This window comes from Hyaena hyaena, unplaced genomic scaffold (assembly GCF_003009895.1).
Source record: "Hyaena hyaena isolate Hyena2069 unplaced genomic scaffold, ASM300989v1 scaffold_41, whole genome shotgun sequence".
Lineage (NCBI taxonomy): Eukaryota > Metazoa > Chordata > Mammalia > Carnivora > Hyaenidae > Hyaena > Hyaena hyaena.
In genome coordinates, this window is record NW_024080673.1 from 3008479 (window position 1) to 3030810 (window position 22332).

Sequence of the window (22332 nt, forward strand, 5' to 3'; positions counted from 1 at the left end):
GGTGGAAGGTTTCTCAGGACTCATGTAGCCAAAGTTTGCAAATTTGTCGTTCGTAAGCTGCATACTTCTGAAAGAATAATTTTGGGGGCTTGTGAAATAGAGTTTTTAAAGCTAAGCAATCTTTTTGAAAATAGTTTATTGTCAAGTTGGTTTCCATATAACACCCAGTGCTCATCCCCACAAGTGCCCTCGTCCATGCCCATCACCCCCCTCCCCCTCTCCCCCCACCCCCATCAGCCCTTGGTTTGTTCTCTGCATTCAAGAATCTCTCATGGTTTGCCTCCCTCCCTCTCCCCCACTAAGCAATCTTTAAAAACTGAGAGATTTTACACAAATATCTGAATTTCTGGCTTCTCTTAGAAAGTGAGGGTTTTGATAAAATAAACTTTCACTCCTGCCTGGTGGGTTTGAGGCAGTTGAGTGCTAGCTGCCCATGTGAGGCAGAATGTGAACTTTTAGGTGGACATAGTTTCTTTGGGGCCTGCTTCCCTCATTTACATCACCTTCCTGACTGATGAGCTCTTTGGGTTTGCATCCCTGTCTTTATCCAATCATTTTTTCCTCTCTTCCCTCTATAAGATGCTTCATCAAATGCACGTACACCTAGTGAAATAATTCAGAACTTGTTGGCACCATGGCCAACTTCTCTTGGTCAAGAGAATATCAAGCCTTGCTGATTATGTAAGAGGGTTCAGTTGAATTGCTCCAAACAGGAAACTGAGAAACCTGAACATGTTTGGAATCTCTAGATAGAAACATTCTCAACAGAGAAGACAGTTGGCTTTTGAGACCAAACATCTTTGAAATCACAATGGTTTGTGGCCCTCCAAAGGTCCATAGTACTAAATTAGATCTATAGTATATCTGTGGTATTAAAATTTCATGGGGAGAAGTAGAGCAACTCGGAAAAAAAATCAAATGAAGGCTGCTGAAAGAAGGTGATACAAAATTTTAAAAAGCTTGAGAAATGGTGAGATAGAGGGAGGACTCGGTCCTCAGAAAGTCTAATGGCCAAGCCAATGTCTTCCTGTCAGATGTGGCTCCTTCTTATGCAAAGAAACTTGAAGTGTATAAAAAAGTAGGAATCAAGTCAGAGTAGAGATACTGTCTTCAATCCATCTTCACAGGAAGCTACCTAATCCAACTGCATGAAGTAACCAAGCATTTCTTTTCTTTTAATCTCAAGCTTTATTGAGATATAATCGATCTCAATAAACATTGTGTAAGTTGAAGGTGTATAATGTGATGATTTGTACATGTATACATTATGAAATAATTGCCATAACAGGGTTGGTTAACACCTTCATCACATCATATAATTACCATTTTGCCTGTGTGTCTGCGATAAGAACATTTACTATTTACTTTCTAGCAACTTTCAAGTATACCTTATTATTAACTACAGTTCTGCTGTGCGTTAGATCCCCAAAACTTACTCATCTTGTAACTGTAAGTTTGTGGCCTTTGATCTCCCCATTTCCCCCCACCTCCTAGCCCTTGGCAACGACCATTACAGTCTGTGTTTCTATGGGTTCAGCTTTTTATTTCTTGTCTGATTGCTGCAGTCAAGACTAGGACTTGCTAGCACGTCCTTTCTCACCATTGACTATCATATTAGCTACGGGTTTTTCATATATGGCATATATTATGTTGAAGTATGTTTCCTCTAAACCTACTTTGCTTACAGTTTTTATCATGAATGGACATTGTATTTTGTCAGAAGTCTTTTCTCCATCTGTTGAGATAATAATATGGTAAAAACCATATTAAATCATTTATAGTTTATCTTGCTGATGTGATGTATCACATTGATCAATTTGCAAATACTGAACCACTCTTAATATCCCTGGAATAAAACCTAATCATGGTAAATAATTTTTTGAATGTATAGTTGAATTCTATTATATTTTGTTGAGGATTTTTGTATCTATGTTCAGCAGAGATGTTGACTTATAGTTATCTTGATTGGTAGTGTCTTTGTCTGGTCTTGGTATCAAGGTAATGCTAGCCTTCTAGAAAGAAATTGGAAGCTTTCCTTCCTCTTCTATTTATTGGAGTAGTTTGAGGAGACTAAGTATTGATTCTTCTTTAAGTGTTTGGTAAAATTCACTGATGAAGCCATGTAGTCCTGGACTTTTGTTTATTGGAGGTTTTTAAGTTACTGACTCAATTCTACTACTATTAATTGGACTATTCAAGTTTTCTTTCCGGTTCAGTTTTGGAAGATTGTATGTTTCTAGGACTTTATCCGTTTCTTCTAGGGTGCTCAATTTCTAGGGTGCTTTTCATAATATTCTCTTATAATTCTTTCTATTTCTGTGGTGTTCTGGTGTTGGTGGTTGTTTTCTCCTCCTTTGTTTTCAGTTTTTGGGTTTTGTTTTTATTTATGAGTCCTTTCTCTTTTTTTCTTGATGAACATGGCTAAAATTTTATCAGTTTTGGTTATTAAAAGAACCAGATGTTTGTTTCACTGAACTTTCTTTCTTTCTTTCCTTCTCCCCCCCCACCCCTTCCCCTTTGGTCTCTGTTTCATTTCTTTCTGCTCTAATCATTCTTATTTCCTTCCTTCTACTAGTTTTTTTTTGTTTTGTTTTCTTTGTTTTTTTTCTAATTCCTTTAGGTATAAGGTTATATTGTTTGAGATATTTCTTGTTTCTTGAGGTTGGCCTGTGTTGCTATAAACTTTCCTTTCAGAACCACTTTTGTGTATCCCAAAGATTTTGGTCCATTATGTTTTCATTTTCATTTATCTCCACATAGTTTTTCATTTCCTCTTTGATTTCATGGCTGACCCATTCAAAGTAGCATGTTGTTCACCTTCCAGGTATTTGTGTTCTTTCCATATTATTTTCTTGTAATTGATTTCTACTTTCAAACCATTGTAGTTGGAAAGTGCTTGGTATGATTTCAGTCTTAAATGTATTGAGATTTGTTTTGTTGGCTAACATGTGATTTATCCTGGAGAATGTTCCAAGTGCACTTGTGAAGAATGTGTATTCTGCTGTTTTAGGATGGAATGTCCTAGATCTATCTGGTAGGTCCATCTGGTCTAATGTGTCATTTGAAGCCACTATTTCCTTGCATTTGACTCTGTGTTTCCCAAGTTCAATTTTTTTAGAATTCATATGTAAGTAGTCTCATGGCAATACTTCTTATTCTCTGTCTGGCATAATTTACTTAGAAAATGCTATGAAGGTCCATCCATGTCACAAATGACAAAATTTCCTTCTTTTTTATGGTTGAATAGTATTCAATTCTGTGGTGTGTGTGTGTGTGTGTGTACCGCATTTTCTTAATCCATTCATTTGTCATTGGACACTTCAGTTTCTGTGTCTTGGCTCTTATGAATAATGCTGCAAAGAAAACAAGGGAGTGCAGGTATCTCTTTGAGATACTGATTTCATTTCATTTGGATATATACCCAGAAGTGGGATTACTGCATTATATGGTTGAAAATCCAGGTGAAAGCAGATTTCATCATTGCTGACCTATGTATAAACTACTATAGGATAACCGTCTTTCTAGAGTGTTTTAATACTGCCTGGTAAATTGAACTTGTGCATAAGCTCTGACCCACTGAACTCTCTGTATGAGAAAGAAATTTTCCTGTCTTTGTTCAAAAGAGTGAGCAAGAATGTTGATAGCAGCATCATTTGTAATGTGAATGGCAAAATATTGGAAACAATCTAATTATTTTTTGGGAATTGGGTAAACTTTTGTAAATCAATTTAATGGTATTAATATTTAAAATAAATAAGTCTTTTTTATTCTTCATAGATAAATCTTGGTTCCATAATATTAAGTGAAAAAAGAAGAGTAGTAAGTAGAGAAAGCATGATGCCATATATGTAAACAAACAAATGCACACTAAATAGTACATTTATCATTCTTGGTACATTCCCATAGGTAAATTATAAACAGTATTATAAATATATGTAGTAAAATATAACTCATTTATAGCAAGAATACTTTGTTACTACAGGGTAATGGCTAATGGAGTTTTAATTGTACTTGTAATGCTTTATTTCTTAAAAGACTACAGCAAATATGGCAAAAGATTAACTGTGTTAAATATGGGCAGTTTGTTACTTTATGTACCTTTGATATGTTAACAAATTTAATAACAGGGGTGCCTGGGTGGCTCAGTAGGTTAAGCGTCCTCCTTTGGCTCAGGTCATGATCTCACCACTCGACTCGTGGGTTCGAGCTCCGTGTCGGGCTATGTGCTGTCAGCTAGCTCAGAGCCTGGAGCCTGCTTCAGATTCTGTGTCTCCCTCTCTCTCTCACCTTCCCCTGCTCACTCTGTCTGTCTCTCTCTCAAAAATAAATAAAACGTTAAAAAATTTTTAAAAAATTTAATAACAAAAAACATTTCAAAACACTGTAGTGATCTAAGAATATATAGAAATTTCCTCAATCTGGTAAGTCTTAGTTACAAAGAAATCAGATAATCTCATAATCACTGGTGGAAAAGTTACAACTAATTCTAGTAAAGTAAGGAACAAAAGTTCCCACTATCAACCTCTTATCTTTGCCAATGCAATATGACCAGAGAAAGAAATAAGAATAGCAAATGTTGGAAAGAAAGGGCCACAAAATGTTGCTATTTTCTATTTAGAAAACCCAATAAAAGAAAGTAAGCATATTTAGAACTAGCAGAAATGTTCAAGATAATGTCCAATTTGAAGTTCAAAGTTTATTAATCAGTAGTTTATTTCTATACTTCTGATAACCAATCAGAAAATGTAATCAGGAAAAGAAAGTATTTAACTTCAAGACAGTAAAAATAAATAAATATCTTGAATGTAAAGGCAATATGCCTAAAGACTGTTTATTGAAATTGATAATACTTTATTGAAGGACCTGAACCATAACCCAAATTAATGGAGAGATATTCTGTTTAGGTTACCTTTGGCTACGTAACAAATGACTCTAATATTTGGTTACTTAACACAAAAATGACTTGGTTTTTTTCCTCATAATTCCATGAGTTGGCAATCTCTGTAGTTTTTTTGTTTTTCTCACCTGAGTTCATTCTTATGGCTGTGGTCATCTGAAGACTTAACTAGAGCTGGAGAGTCCAAGGTGGCCTCACCCCAGTTCTCCTCCTCCAGTGAGCTATACTGGACTTCTTCATAGTACAGTAGTTTCAGTGTTCTAAGATAGAAGATAGAGACTTCATTTAAGGTTTAGTGTCAGAACTCATTATCTTTTTTTTTGCTTTTTCCTTGGTCAAAAGAGTCCTAAACCCTTTCATATTCAAGAACTGGAATGGACACTGCCTCTGGACTGCAAAAGACACATTTCAAAGGAAGAAAGAGCATCCTCAGATGGGAGGAATTTTTGGCCATTAAGCAAATTTACGTAGCTGAACACATTTACATAACTAAGCAGGAGGACTCAAAAATATAATCTAAATTCTTTCCTAAATAATCTGTAAAGTTAAATACAATCCAATAAAAATCTGTACCATACTTTTGGTGGAACATAATGAGATAATAATAAAGCCCAACCGGAAGATAAAACTGAGCACAAATAGCAAAGAAAATTTCCAAACAGAACAACAACAAGGGAAATTTGACCGAGAAGATAACAGAATTTACTAAAACTTCATAATTAAAGCAGCGTGGGTGGTAATGGTGTGAGATTAGGCAAGTAAATTAGTATTTTTTAACTGATTTTATTTTGGTAATTTCTATACCTAATGTGGGACTCAAAACTCACAATCCCAAGTTCGAGAGTTACATGCTTTTCTGACTGAGCCAGCAAGGTGCTGCTAGATTAATATTTTTTTTATTAATTTATCCTCTATTTTTACAATAGAGAGTCCAAGGAGAGGAACCATGCATATATTGAACTTTTCTGTTATGCAGGGGCATTTCAAATCAGTGAAAGAAACTTAATCACAGAATTAATGAATACCTTTTTCAAAGACCCAGATAATCTATGCTTTATACCATGGCCAAAAGTATATTCAGAGAGTACCATAAAAATATTGAGAGAATATAATAGATTTTTTTTTAGTTTAGAAGCTATAAAAGAAAATATTGACATAGCTGACCATAAATAAATTATAAGATTCTACACAATGATGAACAAAGTGAAAAACCAAAAGACAGAGGGGACATATCGGAATGCTCATTTATGAAGAATTAACATTCGAAGTGTTAATAGTTTCTATAAGATTACAAAAAAGCAATACGAGTGGGAGAATGGGCAGATAACTCAAGTAGGCAATACAGAGGAGAATAATTCAAATGACTAGCAAACTTCTAAAGATACGTAGCTTCACTAACAATCATGTAATGTAATTTACAGCGATGAGATCTTTTGTTTTTCTTTTGCTAACAATTTTGGAAATGTCTAAGGTTGATTCTCTCTAGTAATAACACTTATGTGGAAAATAGGTAGTCCCATACACATGCATTCTTAAAATATTTTCAGAAGCTATTAAGAGTGCATGTGACCTTTGAATCAGTATTTTTGTATCCTTCGAATAAATAGTTAGTAGTGCACTTGTTGGGTCTTAGTGTAGTTCTGTTTTTAACTTTTTGAGGAACCTCCCTACTGTTTTCCAGAGTGGCTGCACCAGTTTGCATTCCTACCAATGGAATATTACTGGGCTGTAAAAAAAGAACGAAATCTTGCCCTTTTCAATGACATGAATGGAACTAGAGTGTATTATACTAAGCGAAATAAGTCAGAGAAATATAAGTACCATATGACTTCACTTATAAGTGGAACCTCAGAAATGAAATAGATGAACCACAGGGCAAGGGAAGAAACTAAAATAAGATAAAAATGGAGAGTGAGGCAAACCAGAAGAAATCCTTACGTATAGAGAACAAACTGAAGGTTGATGGAGGAAGGTGGGTGGGAGGGATGAGCTAAATGGGTGATAGGCATTAAGGAGGGCATTTGTGGTGATGAGCACTCGGTGTTATATGTAACTGTGAATCACTAAATTCTATTCCTGAAACCTGTACCACACTATATGTTAACTAACTTAAATCTAAAGAAAATCTTGGGGAAAAAAAAGCTATTAGGCAGTTTCTATCAAAATTACACAATTTTATACTATAATTCTACCTTTAGAAATCTATACCTTATAGAGAACCTGACACAGTCACAAAAGAGGCATATGTATTTCTAATGGCAGCACTGTCTGAAATCAGAAAACAACAGGGCTTGTTTCATTTTCTACCCACAAGTTAGTAAATGATTTATTGTTCATTCTATAGAACAACATAGAGCTATAAAAAAATGAACTAGGTGCCTCTGTATTGAATACATTAGGTGAAGAAAGTCACAAAGAAATAGATGTTGATCCCATTTATATGGAAAGAAAAAAATCAATATTTATATATTTACATGTTTCTACAGGGAAACAAGTGGGAAAACCTAAAAGTCATTCACTCTGGAGACAGGAGTGAAAAGGGTATGTTTTACACATTACAGTCTACGTGTGTATTTTTTATTTTTTTTACTGTTTGTGTCTTTTACAAAGAGAATAAATGTGTATATTATAATTTTTAAAGGAATCTGAATAAAATAAAAATGATTACCTTCTAGATTTTCATTAAGTTCTAAGAAGTTTCAGAAACAGGGACAAGGAAGCCAAGGGCTATGGAAACTTTCCCACAAGAGAAAGTGTTGAAGACACTGGGCGTGTTTTGCTTGAATGAGAGAAAACTTGATTTTGCTGCAGGGAACAGAATTATGGCCAAGTAGGTAGAAATCCAGGAGACAGAGTGAAACTTGCTTACTATTCACGACCCCAAATATGAGCTGGGCTTCTGAGAAATGTGGTGGGAGCTTCTGTCAGAAGAGGCAGAGCTTCTGCCGTGAGATCATGACCTGAGCTAGAGTCGAACGCTTAACTGCCTGAGCCACCCAGGTGCCCCTGGAAGAAACCATTTAAACCTCAGGTTCTAGGGGTGCCTGGGTGGCTCAGTCAGATGATCTCACGGTTCGTGGGTTCGGGCCTTGCATTGGGCTCTGTGCTGACAGCTTGCTCAGAGAGAGCCTGGAGCCTGCTTCCGATTCTGTGTCTAATTCTCTCTCTGCTTTTCCCCTGTTTGTGCTTTGTCTCTCAATAATAAATAAATTAAAAAAAAATTAAACCTCAGTTTCTGGGATTCCAAATATCCTGAATAGATGTTCACATAAAAATTATTGTGCAAGACCTATGCTACATGACCTGTGTACTCCTTTCAGTATCTTAGATTATGTCCAGAACAGAGTCCAGACACTTAGCTATAAAGAGCATAGCTTTATGAAAACCTTTGGGGAATTTTACTCTTAAGTGGACACAGATACATTCTCCATTTTAAATTTCACATCCTTTTAGTATCAGAGAAGCATCAGCTTATTGGACATGCAGAATCTCAGACTTCACTATAGACGTACTCAGTCAGAATCTGCATTTTAATGACTCCACTGGTGATTCCTATTCTTGAATCTGAGAAGCACTGGTTTATCTAATTATACATCAAGCTTCTCTTATTCCTGAGCTTTCAAAGCCCAAAGAAAAAGAAACAACTCATCACAAGAAAAAAAAATCCTCAATAATTAGGAATTTTAATTAGCACTGCTCAGAATCTGGGAGACATGAGGACAAGAAGGAAAATATCACATAAGTATATGCACACATATATGCACACATAAGTATCTACACATCGGTGTATGTGTAGTACATATATACATCATGTATGTGCGTGTGCGCACGCGCGCACACACACACACCCCCTTAACCTCAGTCTCTATAGATATTGGCATAAGTGAGTGGTCATCAACTGTTTCACCTTTGCAAGGGACTTCAGCTCACCTCTCTCCCCACAAGTGAATAGTGCTCTCAATTTAAACAAGGAGTCGAAAAAGATAAACATCTTTGAGACTTTTTTCATACATTTGATTTTGATGGCTGTTATTAGGACATCTTTAATATCATATTCTACATTTTATGCTTTCTTAGAAATTCTTTTGATTGGTCTCAGCATGTTAATGGGTATTTCAACCTTGATTTCTTAGGCTGTGAGCATTTTTTTTTTCCACATCAGGATTGTTTGGGATATAACAGTTGTGGAAGGAGGTTACCATTAAAGAAAAGAGAAAATCTTTTAAAGAGGAAAAGCTTCCAGGTAGCTGGAAATATTCTACTTACCATGTGAAGCCTTAGCAAAAATGTCCAACTTACTTGATTGTATCCATTTCCTGAATCATTTTGGCTTTTCACTTGTGTGCTAAAGCATATAATGGGAAATAATGAATTCAACACTGTTGGGGGACATCACAGTTAAACCTTTTGCTGGATCTTCTCAAAACATTGTTTTTCATAAACAGTTTTCTTAACAAGTCATGTTGTCTTTCAGCAGGCTTTGCAGAGTTTAGAGCACATTCTACCCAACTGGCCCCAGATGGAAAATACGCTCTTGAAATTGGATGGTTTTTTAAGTGTAGCTCTCCACAGCCTTCTCAAAGGGTAAAAAAAAAAAAAAAAAAAAGCTTGAACAGAATGCATTTAGTAGCATGGTCTATAATTCCCCCAGCATCCCACATATTTGGATGTTTTTGCTTCTGGCTGTGGAATTTTTCTAATTTAATTAACTCATTAGAGTTAGCAGATGACACAGTGTGAAAATTCTTTTCCCTAGTCACTTATCTAAATACTCTTCCAGTCCTCTGGGGTTGTGTGCACACTTTATTTATTTTTAAAAGCTATTTATTTATCTGTTTCATTTTTACACTGACTTTCCCCTGAGGAGTTCTTGGGCAACGTACGGGCATTTCATATAATGAACTAGAAACATTTCTTAAAGCGATAAATGGAGAAGGTAGAGGAGGAGCTTAATGGGGGGGTGGGGGGCGCAGCTTTACTGAGAAGGACCGGGAGAGAAAGAACAGATGGTTGGACAAGAGCAGCCAGAGATGGAAGGCGTATCCTGGTGCAAGGCCCTGCTGTTCTGTCTCTTAGCTTTTGGTTCATACACTATAAAAATGTAGCAATAGTTTCTGTCTGGAAATCAGCTGGAAATACTTGAATGAAATAAAGGCAGGTTTTACAGGATTATTCCAACTGAAAGTGAGTCTTCTTTGTACCAAAATATCCATTTATTCACATTTTTTTTACCTTTTTACAATATAAATCCCTACCCTCCTTAAAATTTGAGGATGTGTGCTTTATATCTTTTGCCTTTCTTTCTTTCTGTCTGTCTTTCTGTCTTCCTTCCTTCCTTCCTTCTCTTGGGGCCTAAACACGTCTGGAACCAAAATAGATATTGAATAAACACTTTATTGAATTCTTAACAAAAGGAATTCTGTTGAGTTATGCCTAATAGTTATTGAGTATCTTACTATTTTTTTAATTAAATTTTTTTAACATTCATTTATTTTTGAGAGACAGAGCACAAGTGTGGGAAGGGACAGAGAGAGAGGGAGACACAGAATCTGAAACAGGCTCCAGGCTCTGAGCTGTCTGCCCAGAGCCTGATGTGTGGCTTGAACCCACAAACCCCTGAGATCATGACCTGAGCTGAAGTTGGATGCTTAACCGACTGAGCCACTCAGCCACCCTAGTACTAACTATTTTAAAACAAACGTTTTAAACGTCAGAGCCATCTTGTTAAGGTGATGGCTGCTATAGTTATTATCTGAATTTTATCTTTGAGGAAAATGAGGCCAAGTGATGTTAAATTGCTCAAGCTTACAGAAATTGCTTACTGTCTTAGAACTGAAAGTTGCAGAATTTGAACTCAAGACTATCCCTGATGCTGCTACCCAGAATGATGGGGACATGACACAGGATTGATGCAGCATGAAGCCGTAATGAGGAAAGTTCTTTGTGTTCTTAGGGAGAATAATAACCCGAGTCTCCATAGCAAATAAGTTTTGGGTAATAAAAAGGGTTGACATGGAATTGTATATTTTGAAAGGCTGAACTTTAATGGTATGTAAAGAATATCTCAACTAAAAAAAAACATTTACGTGTTAAGAGTTGGAAATTACTGAATTTTGGAGTTCTTAGAGGTTTAAAGAGCTTTTCCTGTCCTCCATTCCTAAGGAACTTAATTCAGATTAGTATCCAGTCGTTAACTGTTGCATTGGACTGAAGCTGCATGTTGACCACCCGCCTAGACTTCCAGAGCCTGACTTGAGTGAAATTCGCCTGTTTCTGTGTTGGGGAAGTAGCCGTGTATGGAGACCACGAGGCAGTAATTCCTCGGATTATTTTCTGGCATTTAACTATCAGCTATAGGCTACTGAGTAGCTTCTAGGGTGAGAAGTCTAATAAACATGAGCTCATGAAATCATTTTTTAAAAACCAATTTTCATCATCATGCAGAATTTTCCTCCACTTCAAAGAAAAGAGCTGTTGTCACATCCTGAAGAGAATGTTTCCAGCCCCTCATTTATCTGGCAAGGATGGACCATGTTCGAGAAATCTGTTAGCATTCAGTCTTCTAAATCGGTTTCAGGGTGCTGTTCGGATTTAAATAGATGTTTTGTGGTTGAAAGTCCATCATTTTTAAAAAATTCTCCTGTCCAGAATGGAGACTGTGGTTTTCTGTTTGGAGTGCGTGCACACACACACACACACATACGTGTGTACACACATACTCCTACACATTCACATATCTGTACAACCCCCCACCCACCAATATACACACACATCCCTACCCATGTACTTCACCGATAGGTGTATCAGTAACAGAAAGTTACTGAGGCAATATATCTTCTAAAAGGAAACTGCTGTGTGTATGTATTTCAAGTATAAGACAAGCCAACTGCCTTCCTTGATGTAGACTTGATGCATGTGGATGAAAAGATTTCAATACGAAGCTGACAGGACTTTCAAAGATTCTATTTGGTAGCTCTAAGCAAAATCTTACAGATTCATATTTTCCTCTTTTCCCTCCTGCTCCTTGTGCTTAGAAATGAGAGCCAGGTACTCTTAGAGAAGAGCAGGGAGAAAGGAAGGGGCGAGTCTGAGAGCATTTGAATCAGAATTTCCTTCTACTCTTGTACTTGGTATTGGAGGTTCTTTCCCTCATTCTCTTAATGGTGGCCTCACTCTGAGTTTCTGGGCTGTTTGTGCATTAATTTGGACTCTAGATCTGATATTTCTGTCTTCCGCCAACATTAGTTTTTGCACAGAGCAAAAGACCAGTTTAAGCAGGGTGATTCATGAGCTGGACAGAACGGGCCTACAGAGGAAGGTGATGCGAATTATTTGTATCTGACCCTCTTCTTTGGGATCAGTGTTTCCAGGTTAAGAATTGCTGGTTGCAGTGGCTAAAGAAAGGCATTATTTTTCTACCAGCAACTCCATGTCCCTCAGCCTTTGAGAAAGGGAAGGAGGCCATGAAAGGGGGCACAGCTTCACCCTTTCACATGGTGCTGTAGGTTGGAGTCATTTGGGGAACTTAACATTGTGATGACTGCATCCACCCCTAGTAATCCTGATTCACTTGATCTCAGTGACTATCCAGGTGACTCTCATTAATGGCAAAGTTTGAGACCCACTGCTTCAGCCCGTGGTCACCAACCCAGACTTCTGTCACCATACTCTGGTGCCTAGGACCCCTTCCCCTAGAGCTTCCTGTGGTCTGGGATGGAGTCTGAGCATTGGTGTGTTTTACAAGGTTCCCAGGTGATTCGAAGGAGCATCCAGCATGGATGGAAAGGATTTCATCCTTCTTGGGGACAAGAACCTTGATACCCTTTTGATTTGTCTTTGGCATGCCCAAGTCTGAAATTATTCTTTGCAGGATTTATACCACGTAGGGGCTAGTGTGCAGAGTACTGCAGGGGCCATGTCAATGAGTTTGATGCACTTTCCGTTCTATGGATGTGAACAGAACAGGGGCTGCAAACAATCCTATTTTGCATAGTTTGTTGCTTACCAAAGCTGACTGAAAAATACTCCGAATCATATGTCACCTCATTGCAACCTCACAGTAACCTGGTGCGAAGAGATTGGCAAATGTAAACTCACAGAAATTAGGGAACATGTTCAAGTTTACCTGGCAAAGAGGGCTGAGTGCCAGATCATCTCATGCCTTTGGTGCTTTTCCCCTCCATTTCTTCTGCCACTACCATTAAAATTTCAAAGCAGAGCTGGGGTGTGGGGGGATCAGAGAGGCAGAGATTGCTCTGGAGAAAAGTTCTCAGAAGAGCCGTGTGAGTGGAAGAGCGAGTGTGTGTGTGTCTGCATGTGTATCACTGCGCGCATGTGAGGAAATATGCCTTTGGGCTTTTATTTAATGGTGTTGTTTGGTTATTGTCCCTTGAAAATTATGTAGTCTGTTAATAAAGTCTGGCAGAAAAAAGAAATTACTGACATCTTTAGGAATATTAAAGGGTCTGTCTAGTGTTGAAAGGCCATTACTGTCTGTGAGGAAAATTAAAAAGAGTTTATTAAGCCCAAAACAGATTCTACAGATACCAAGAAATGGTGTTTTCATCACTTAGGGAGAGATGTATGTGAGAGGGGAGGGAGACCAGTATCTATGTCCATCAGTCAAAAAAATATGCTTAATATCCTGTCTTCCTTCAACTCTTTGACCGTTTTCTTCCCATTACGAGGAGGGAGAGGCTTCCAAACCATCACGCAGAGTTAGATGTGTGTTCGTTCTAACAAGAGTTGTTGGAAGCCATAGAAAAGGCACAGACAGGACTTGGTTATGATACTTTGTTAGTTGAGGCAGATCCTAAGCAGTAATTTTTAGGTTGATAACAGTTTTATTTTTTAACGTATTTATTTATTTATTTATTTATTTATTTCTGAGAGAGAGAGAGAGAGAGAGAGTGAGTGTGAGCAGGGGAGGGTCAGAGAGAGAGGGAGACACAGAATCCAAAACAGGCTCCAAGCTCTGAGCTAGCTGTCAGCACAGAGCCTGATGTGGGGCTCAAACCCACGAACTGTGAGATCATGACCTGAGCCGAAGTTGGCCGCCCAACAGATTGAGCCACCCAGGCACCCCTAGGTTGATAATAGTTTTAAAATACAGTGTTTCCTTGAGGTTTGAGTGTGTCCCTGTGTTTGGCTATAAAAGTAATTTCAGGGTTATAAATGTGTATAGCAGTTCTTTGCTTTAGCAATGTTATATTGCCTCCCTGCTCTTTAAGCATTCACAAAGACAGCTGCAAACCTTCATTTATTCATTTATTCACGCGAACAACAAATTCTCATTGAGGGTCGGCCACATTGCCATGCATCAGGCATTATCCTACCTAGGAAAACACAGAACATAAAATATCGCCCCTGGTCTCTAGGAACTCAGTGTCCGGTAGGATTTTTAATTCCACACCGCTGTTCTGGCGGGTCACAAAAAAGAGACCAGGAGTTGCCCAAGGAAGGCTGGCTGCCTGTCCAACGGGGTCTTTATGGGGTGTGAATCAGTTACTGTCAGGCCTGGAAAGGGGAAACTGCTCTATACAGTTTAAGCAGGGGGAGAGTTAGTGCGAGGAATTTTGTAATCAAATGGTTGGAAAAGCTGGCGGAGCAAAAGGCAGACGTTGGTGGTCAAAGACTAGGCACCTGCTACCGCCTGTTCTGAGACTCAGCTTTTTGGAGACTGAGTCACAGAACTATTGGACTGTGTAGTCACCTGCTCTTGAGGCTGCTCATCTGCAGCTGGAAGTGCAGAGCTTTTCATTTCCAGTTGCCTTCTGATTTCTCACTGCCTCCTCTTGGCAGAATCCAAGTGGGCCAACTGACTAAGGAGCCTTGGTAATGTTTGCACCTCTAGACCTGCAATACAGAGGAGAGTCTAGCAGGGAAAGGCAAAGGTGGGCAGGAGTGGTGGTGAAATCCAACAGTGAATTAACCAGCAGAGAGAGATCGGGTCTGGGTGTAGCCACTGATATCTGGTGTTTTCTGTCAGGTTTTAGACTCAGAAATTTGATTATTAGCACACTGAGATGTGACCAGACTTGGGTATCTGACTGAAACTAACTCTTGGAAATTTTTTTTTTTAACATTTATTCGTTTTTGAGAGATGGAGAGAGACAGAGTATGCGTGGGGGAGGGGCAGAGAGAGAGGGGAACACAGAGTCTCATGCAGGCTCCAGGCTCTGAGCTGTCAGCACAGAGCCCAACACAGAGCTCGAACTCACGAATCATGAGATAATGATCTGAGGTGGAGTCAGACGTCTAACCGACTGAGCCACTCAGGTGCCCCGAAACTAACTCATATAGACTGAACTGTTACCCCTGAAAATTCATGTTGAAGCCCTAACCACCAAAGTGACTTTATTTGGAGATAAGGCCTTTTAGGAGGTAATTAAGGTTAATGAAGTCTTCAGAGTAGAGGCTTCATCATATAGGATTGATGTCTTTATAAGAAAAAGAGAAGAAAGAGGCACAGAAGCATGTGTGCAAAAGAAAAGGTCACGTGAAGACACAGAAGGCGACTAATAGCAAGGTAATGAGAAATGTCTCACAAGAAACCCACACTGCCAGCACCTTGATCTCGAACTTCCAGTTTCCGGAACTGTGAGAAACTTTATGTCTATTGTTTAAGCCAATGAGTCTGATATTGTAATGGCAGCTCAATTCAACTCATATACTAAGCAGATATGTAAATGATGAACATAAAGAGTCAGAGGCTGATTTGCAAATTCATATTAAAAATGTAGCTTTCCACAAGATTGCCTCCTTATATTTGCTGGTCAGCACGTTATTCTTCTATAAGTAAAATTACTTGGGAATCAAATAAAGTTAGAAGATTGCTTTATGGCAGTGGTCTCTGAGCAAGGAAGTTTGTTGGATGATACAAGTGGCTGGTGTCGTATCAAAGTGGCTGGGATCTGACATACTCCTTTTCCCTCTAGACTTGCAGTCCTTGCTGGGTGTATCTCAGAGTGGGCACTCTCTCACCGACAGTCTGGAGATGAAGTGTGTCAGCCTTTCTGGCTTTTCCTTTGTGGACCCCTCCCCTTTTCATATTGATATATCCTATTTGCCATTTTGTTTTTGGAGTGCTCTTGCCTTGATCCTTTTGGATAACTTTAATTATAGAATCCTATAATTCTATGATTGCTTTATGGTATAATTTGTGAATTTTTAAGTTCTTGGGATGGGGGTAGTACATACATTTAGGATGGTAACCAGCCAGGACACTGTTACAGCTGTAGTCCTTGTTGCCATTGATTGTGCCTTCTGATTGGCCAGTCCCTGTGGTTTATCAGTTGCTAAGTGTTTTGAAGGACGATCTATGCCTATATAATTGGCACCATAAAGTATGAAAAAAAATTGATCAGGTTAAATCTTTCAGTCTTCCACATGGCAGATGAGCTGTTGAAGTACTATCGAAAAGACCTCTGTTTCCCAGCATGATCATCCCAACAGCCTGTTATGGAACATAGAATCCAGTTACTAGCATTGCTTGTGGAAGTTTAATTATATTTACCAGAAGAGATAATCAATATGTCTAATATTTAAATCTTACCTACTATGTGCTAGGTACTGGTAAAACTCTTTAAATGAATCATCTCATTAATCATCACAACAACACTGCAATGAAAGAGGTCATATTACTAATGCCATTTTATAGATGTGTCAGTTGAAGCCTATATAGATTAAATAGTTTGTTCAATGTTATCCTCTAGTAAGGAGTAATTAAACCTTAAGATTAACTGTTGTGTTTAGAACAAACAATTTACCTTGATTACAAGACCCTGTGTGATACAATTGTTGCTTACATCTTGGAACTTTTTTCACACATTGTCTTCCCGGCTTCCTTCATTCCTAAAAAACTGATCCTCTATTCTGGGGACACAGATCCTCTTTCCAGCTTTTTCCCAGTGAGAAGATTGGTCCCTCTCTCTCAAATGCTCTTTACCTGGATTTTTATATAGCTGGCTTCTATTTTTACCATTCTGCCTAAAATGTGCTCCCCTTCCACATGCTTGACACTCTGTAGTACCACCTACTGATGGTTATTTCCTCTGTAGCAGGTATCTATCATGGTTTGGAGCTGTTTGCTTATTTATTTCCTGTATCTTCCATGAAGTTCCACATAAGCAGGAACTAGTCTCCCTTACACATGGCTGTGCCACTAACACCTAAGTACTGGGTCCTTCCTACATTAAGCATTTAATAAATACATGTTAAATGCCAAAGGATTATCTATCATAATGTATCAAATGCCAGGGCTCTTTGGAATAAGACTTAGGATGGCAAGAAACATACAAAAAAATGACACAAGAAAATGACTTAGGAAGGTATGTTTTTGATGGAGGGAGAAATCTCAGGGTCTGAGTGGTGTCTGTAGCTGGATCCATCATTACAGAGAGTCTGCTGAGCTACCACTGGGGTGAGGTAGTGGTGGGAGTAGACGGGAGCTGCTGACCATAGAAAAGGCAAGCCCTCGGAACACATCTCACTTGGCTAATAGTTTTGCCTACAGTAATAGTACACAACCAACTTTGTTCTGGAAGATGCTACCAAGAGTTTATTTTTCACTACTAGCTGCTACCACATAGCAAATAATAAGAGCTTGCTATATTTGCACTACGGTAGGTGATGATGGTGATTAATAACGTAACTCCCTAAAGACCCCTATGGAACTTGGGAGAGAAAGAAGTCTTTGCCAAGTCGGGTGACCAGGAAAGTCATGTGAAGGAGATGGGTTGTGTGCCAGGCACTGGAGCAAGGCGAAAATTAGACCCAGTGGAGATGAAGGGTGTGATCTAAAGCGTGGTCTGGGGAATGTGCCCTATGTGTTCAGGGACCGTAAGAGACTAGTTGGCAGGAAGTAGACCTTGAACACGATGTTGAGAAATTTGCTTTTATATCCTGAATTCACAATGGACTTCCAGGAGTTTCTTTTTTAACTTGTATTTATTTATTTCGAAAGAGACAGTGACAGCATGAGTAGGGAAGGGGCAGAGAGACAGAGAGAGAGAGAGAGAGAGAGAGAGAGAGAGATTGAGAATGCCAAGCAGGCTCCACACTGCCTCCGCAGAGCCTGATGCAGGGATCAAACTTGTGAAACCATGAGATCACAATCAGGAGTCAGAGGCTTAACTGACTGAGCCACCCAGGCGCCCCCTAAGAGTTTCGGAGTGGACAAATAATGAATTGAAATTGGTTTTCCTGAAGTGAGAGGTGGTAGAGGGAGGAGAGAGCCTATCGCAGGGAAGGCAGTCCATCACTCTGCTACAACCGGCCATCATTTGGACATATGATGTCGGGGGCACAGCTGTCCCAGCCCTCCTCCTGGTGGGGGAAACAAGGAGAAGGAGACCACGTGCTGTGGGCTGTGAGGTCAAGTCTGGTACATCCTCATTAGATTTGGAGCAATTGAGAGAGCCGTGGAAAATATTTCTTTTCAATTTTATCAAGAGCTGATTAGTATGATATTTTATTAAGTTCAGCTTTTCTACAATAGCAGCACAATAGCTATGTGTTTTGTGTGAATTATTAGCAATTTCTGTACCTCCAAGTGTCTTCTGAATCATCAAAGACAAACTGTTTCAAGCTAGTATTTAAGGTTAACTAATTTTGAATGTAATCTGTGCATAATTATAACTTACATGTAAATTGTAGTTTATTGCCTTTAAATCATTTTACACATATCATATGATCACCAACATAAAAAAAAAAATCTTATTTTAAAAAGGTGGGTTTCAGAGAGGCTAAATGATTTGTCCTAGATACCTTGGTTAGCGGGTAGGAGAGCCTGGGCTAAAACCTATTTCTTTTACTTCATGCCATTTATATTTTCGTGAAAACTGGAAGCTGGTGCTTGATAAATACCATCTATTCTTACTAACCAGACTTATTCTAGAACTAGCAGCCACAGTGGAGTACCGGGATTAGCTATATCTGATATGGTAAAACTGCAGTGGGCATTCGGAATATTCATTGACCATAACATGTCCTCCGCCATCCATTTGGAATCCACGTGTCCCAGAGGGAATGCATCTTCTAATGTTCCCCCAGTATGTTTAAATGAAATGTTTTACGATGAAGTATTAACAATAATGTTCAGGTTTCAGTTTCTCCTCCTCGGGCCTTGAGCTCAGCAGCTCTGGGATATGGAGCCTGGTTTTGTCAGTTTGATCTCATGGGATTTGCAGACGGCATCTCTGTGCACAGTAACAGATTGCTTCTGGCTGATAGACGGAAGACGAGGGTGGAGCAAACGTGGCATGAAACGGATTGTTTGCTTTATTCCACAGTCTGCTGATTCAACCTGCAGACCCATTCCCCAGCTCCGTTAGCGAGACCTGTAAAAACACAGGGGCCTCCATAAAGACGACTCTGACATTTGCAACACGGAGAGGTCTGTTGAGTTGAGAGAGCCCAGTTCCGCACTTCTGATTTGGGTCTGGGTATTTTGGCTTCAACACTTGTTTCTGGTTAGAAAGCTAAAAACAAGGGTCTAAACACTGTTCACTCGGATGGTAAAACACATGCTCACTTTTTGCAGTGACCCTGGAAACAGAAGGGGAATTCTTATAAATCACAAAGGAAAATAAATAACTTCACCCATGGAGGGAAAGAGACAGCTTGAGAAAAGGGACTTTGGAAAAAGACTGTCTCTAGACAGTAGTCTTGTGGTAAGTACTAAATATTCATTTACCGCTCTATATGTTTTGGCTTAAAATGCATTATTCTTTGACTGTTATTTCCTGAACCCTGTGCTTTTGAAACCTCTATTCCAGTTACCCCATTAGCCATATCCCCTGGGATTTTGTTTCATTTAGTTTTTACAAAGTCAAAAGCCAGCAAATAATTGGAATGTTTGTATAGTGTCTTAATAGGCAAATGTCATAATCTGTCAACATTATATATAATTACATTAATTCCAGCTGAAGTAGACTTTAACCTATACAAAAACACTACTGTAAAGCTGATGCCAAATGCCAAGCCTATATATACTTGTTCCATCACCCATTTATCTTAATCTGGGGGATAAGTTGAACAAGAATTCAAGAGAGCTTCGACTATGGAAGAGCAAAGAGCCTCTCTCTAAGATCTTCTTAGGTGCGTACCATGGTTCAATCGTTTATGAGCTTTCTTTCCAACTCTGTTAATGCCGATAAGCGTCATTCTTAACAACCTGGTTGTGTTTGCCTTCGTGTATGAGAATCGGGTTCAGCCAAGGAAAGAGACAAAGTCCCTGATTTCAGAAGGTTGGCTGCTCTTTCACAGTGGTATGTCCCCTCCTGTTCCCTAATGCATATGAACAGAGTAAGAAATCAGACGAGTCACTCCTTTGTCTGTTGATCATCTACTGAAATAGAAATTTAGCTTAGCATCTTCTTTTGTATGTTGTGGAAGGATGTGCTTTAATCATTTGTGTGCTCCCAGCACCTGACCTGGAGTCTGGGTCTGAGTAGGTATCCAGTCAAATATTTGTTGACTTGATTGATGAGTAGCACTTTTCTGAATCTGCTACTGTGGGTCCTGCTCTGCCAGCCTATAGAGGAGCTAGTCACTCCATCGTGGCTGAGGCTTAACGTCACTGACTATTCCTAGATGCGAGTTTCCGGGAATGGGAGAAGGATTACATGACACTTTTGTGTCTACTTCCTCTCTTATTCTTAGAGTCAATTTCTGTGTCTCTGTGGGCTGTGTACCACTCAGCCTACATTCAGACGCTAAGAAATGTGGTAGTATTTTAGGTTCTCATCCAAATACTTGTGCCCTCTTCTCATCTCTTAAGTCTTTCTACCTCTGGGTAGAATGTGATGAAAATTGTGTGTGTGTGTGTGTGTGTTTATATATATATATATATATATATATATATATATATGTCTATTCCCTTGGGGATAGTTTCATGGGGGAACTTAAGATAAAAAGATAATTTCTGAGCCTCTCTTTGGCAAACAAAACACATTTTACCGATTAACCTGCCTACAGGGTCTGTCATATACCTAAGCAGAGGACAGAGATGCCCATATATTATGATATGAGCAGCACGGGAACGGTTCTCTTCACCCAAAAATACCCTTGCTGATTAGTCCCTAAAGCTTTCCGTCCCAGAGAATATGCAAAGATGCTATAAATGCAAGCAAGCATGCTAAGCTATTGTCTTTCAATAATTCATAGTAGCCCTCATTAATAAAAGGTCTTGGATTGTTCCCAAATGTCAAGCAGCTGAGCAACATTTTGTTGAGGGAATGGGTAAACAGAAGGATGCAGAGCACAGAGTGCTGGGTTGGGGCGATGAGGGACGAGGCCGTGAATTATCATGAGGGGATTGAGTACCTGCAAATCAGAGAAAGAGGAAACATCATTAATGAAATCATTGTCCACATTTAAATTTTGTTCAGGGACAGGCTTGACTGTGAGCACAAATCAAAGCCTGTCATAGTCCCGGTGCTAGCTGAAAGCCCAAAGCCAAGCTTGGCTTCGCCTTGGCATATGGTTCTACCCTGGGTTTTGTGGGCCTGAGGTTCCAAATTCTTATTTCCAGCATGAAAGCACACTGGAAAAATAAGAACGTGTTGCTTGGCACCACCTGAGAAATGTAATCCCCTTAAATCTCTTCAAATGATGCTTAGGAGAATTTTTACACTAGTGAGAGATCTCCCTTCTTTCCTAGAGGCAGATTGTGTGTCATGTCCGCATGTGGATAATTGGGAAAATTCTGAAAGAGTGTGCTTTCTAATGACTGTGTGGCCTGGGAGCCCTTAAATGCTACTCAACAGTATACAGTTTAGGCCATGTGACTATAAGTTTGCCTTCTGTTTGAGTGTTCTCTTTATTCCTCCCATAAGATACTGAGGCAGTGACAGCAAGAATACTTGTTTTGGGTTTGGTCTTCGAGAGTGAGACCCATTGGAAGTCCCCTGAGCAGATTCTATTGCAACCATCAGGAAGAGAGATAGATAGGGATGAGATCAAACTGACTGGCAGTAAAGGACTTGAACCCAAGACATTGTCCTCGTCTTTGGCTCCATGTTGAAACCACACCAATAATAAGGAAAGAAGCACAGGGTGATGATTCCAGATAAGGGTTGCTGGAAAATATAAGGGAAGAGGAGCACCTGGCATCCTATACTACCCTTCTTTCTCCAGGCAGGGTTACTTTATTTCACTTTATGTTATTATTTTTTTTAATCCTAGAATGCTAACTTGGGGCCAGGTTATCCATTCTCCTCCCTTGGCAGGAGAGGTTATTACTCAGTGAGGTTAAATATTCTTCTTGGGGTCCCACAATCAGCAGACAATGTGGGGTCTCATGCCCATCACTCCACTTCTGTGCATTTTATAGCATAAAATCCCAGTGAGAGAAGATGTCCCTTCGGAGAACTGAAGAGACGAAAGAGAAATAAACTAGATCTTAAGTCTTGAAATTCCACCACAGTAACCGT

The 22332-nt window shown here is 39.1% G+C and overlaps 1 protein-coding gene across 1 annotated transcript in view; it reads left to right on the forward strand.

The window, feature by feature from the left end:
- NCKAP5 (NCK associated protein 5) overlaps positions 1 to 22332 on the forward strand; it is a 1061012-nt gene that overhangs the window by 203609 nt on the left and 835071 nt on the right. The window contains exon 3 of the mRNA XM_039229926.1: positions 19440 to 19569. Within this exon, the coding sequence (XP_039085857.1) occupies positions 19501 to 19569 (69 nt within the window). The 5' untranslated portion in view covers positions 19440 to 19500. The remainder of the gene's footprint in view (positions 1 to 19439; positions 19570 to 22332) is intronic.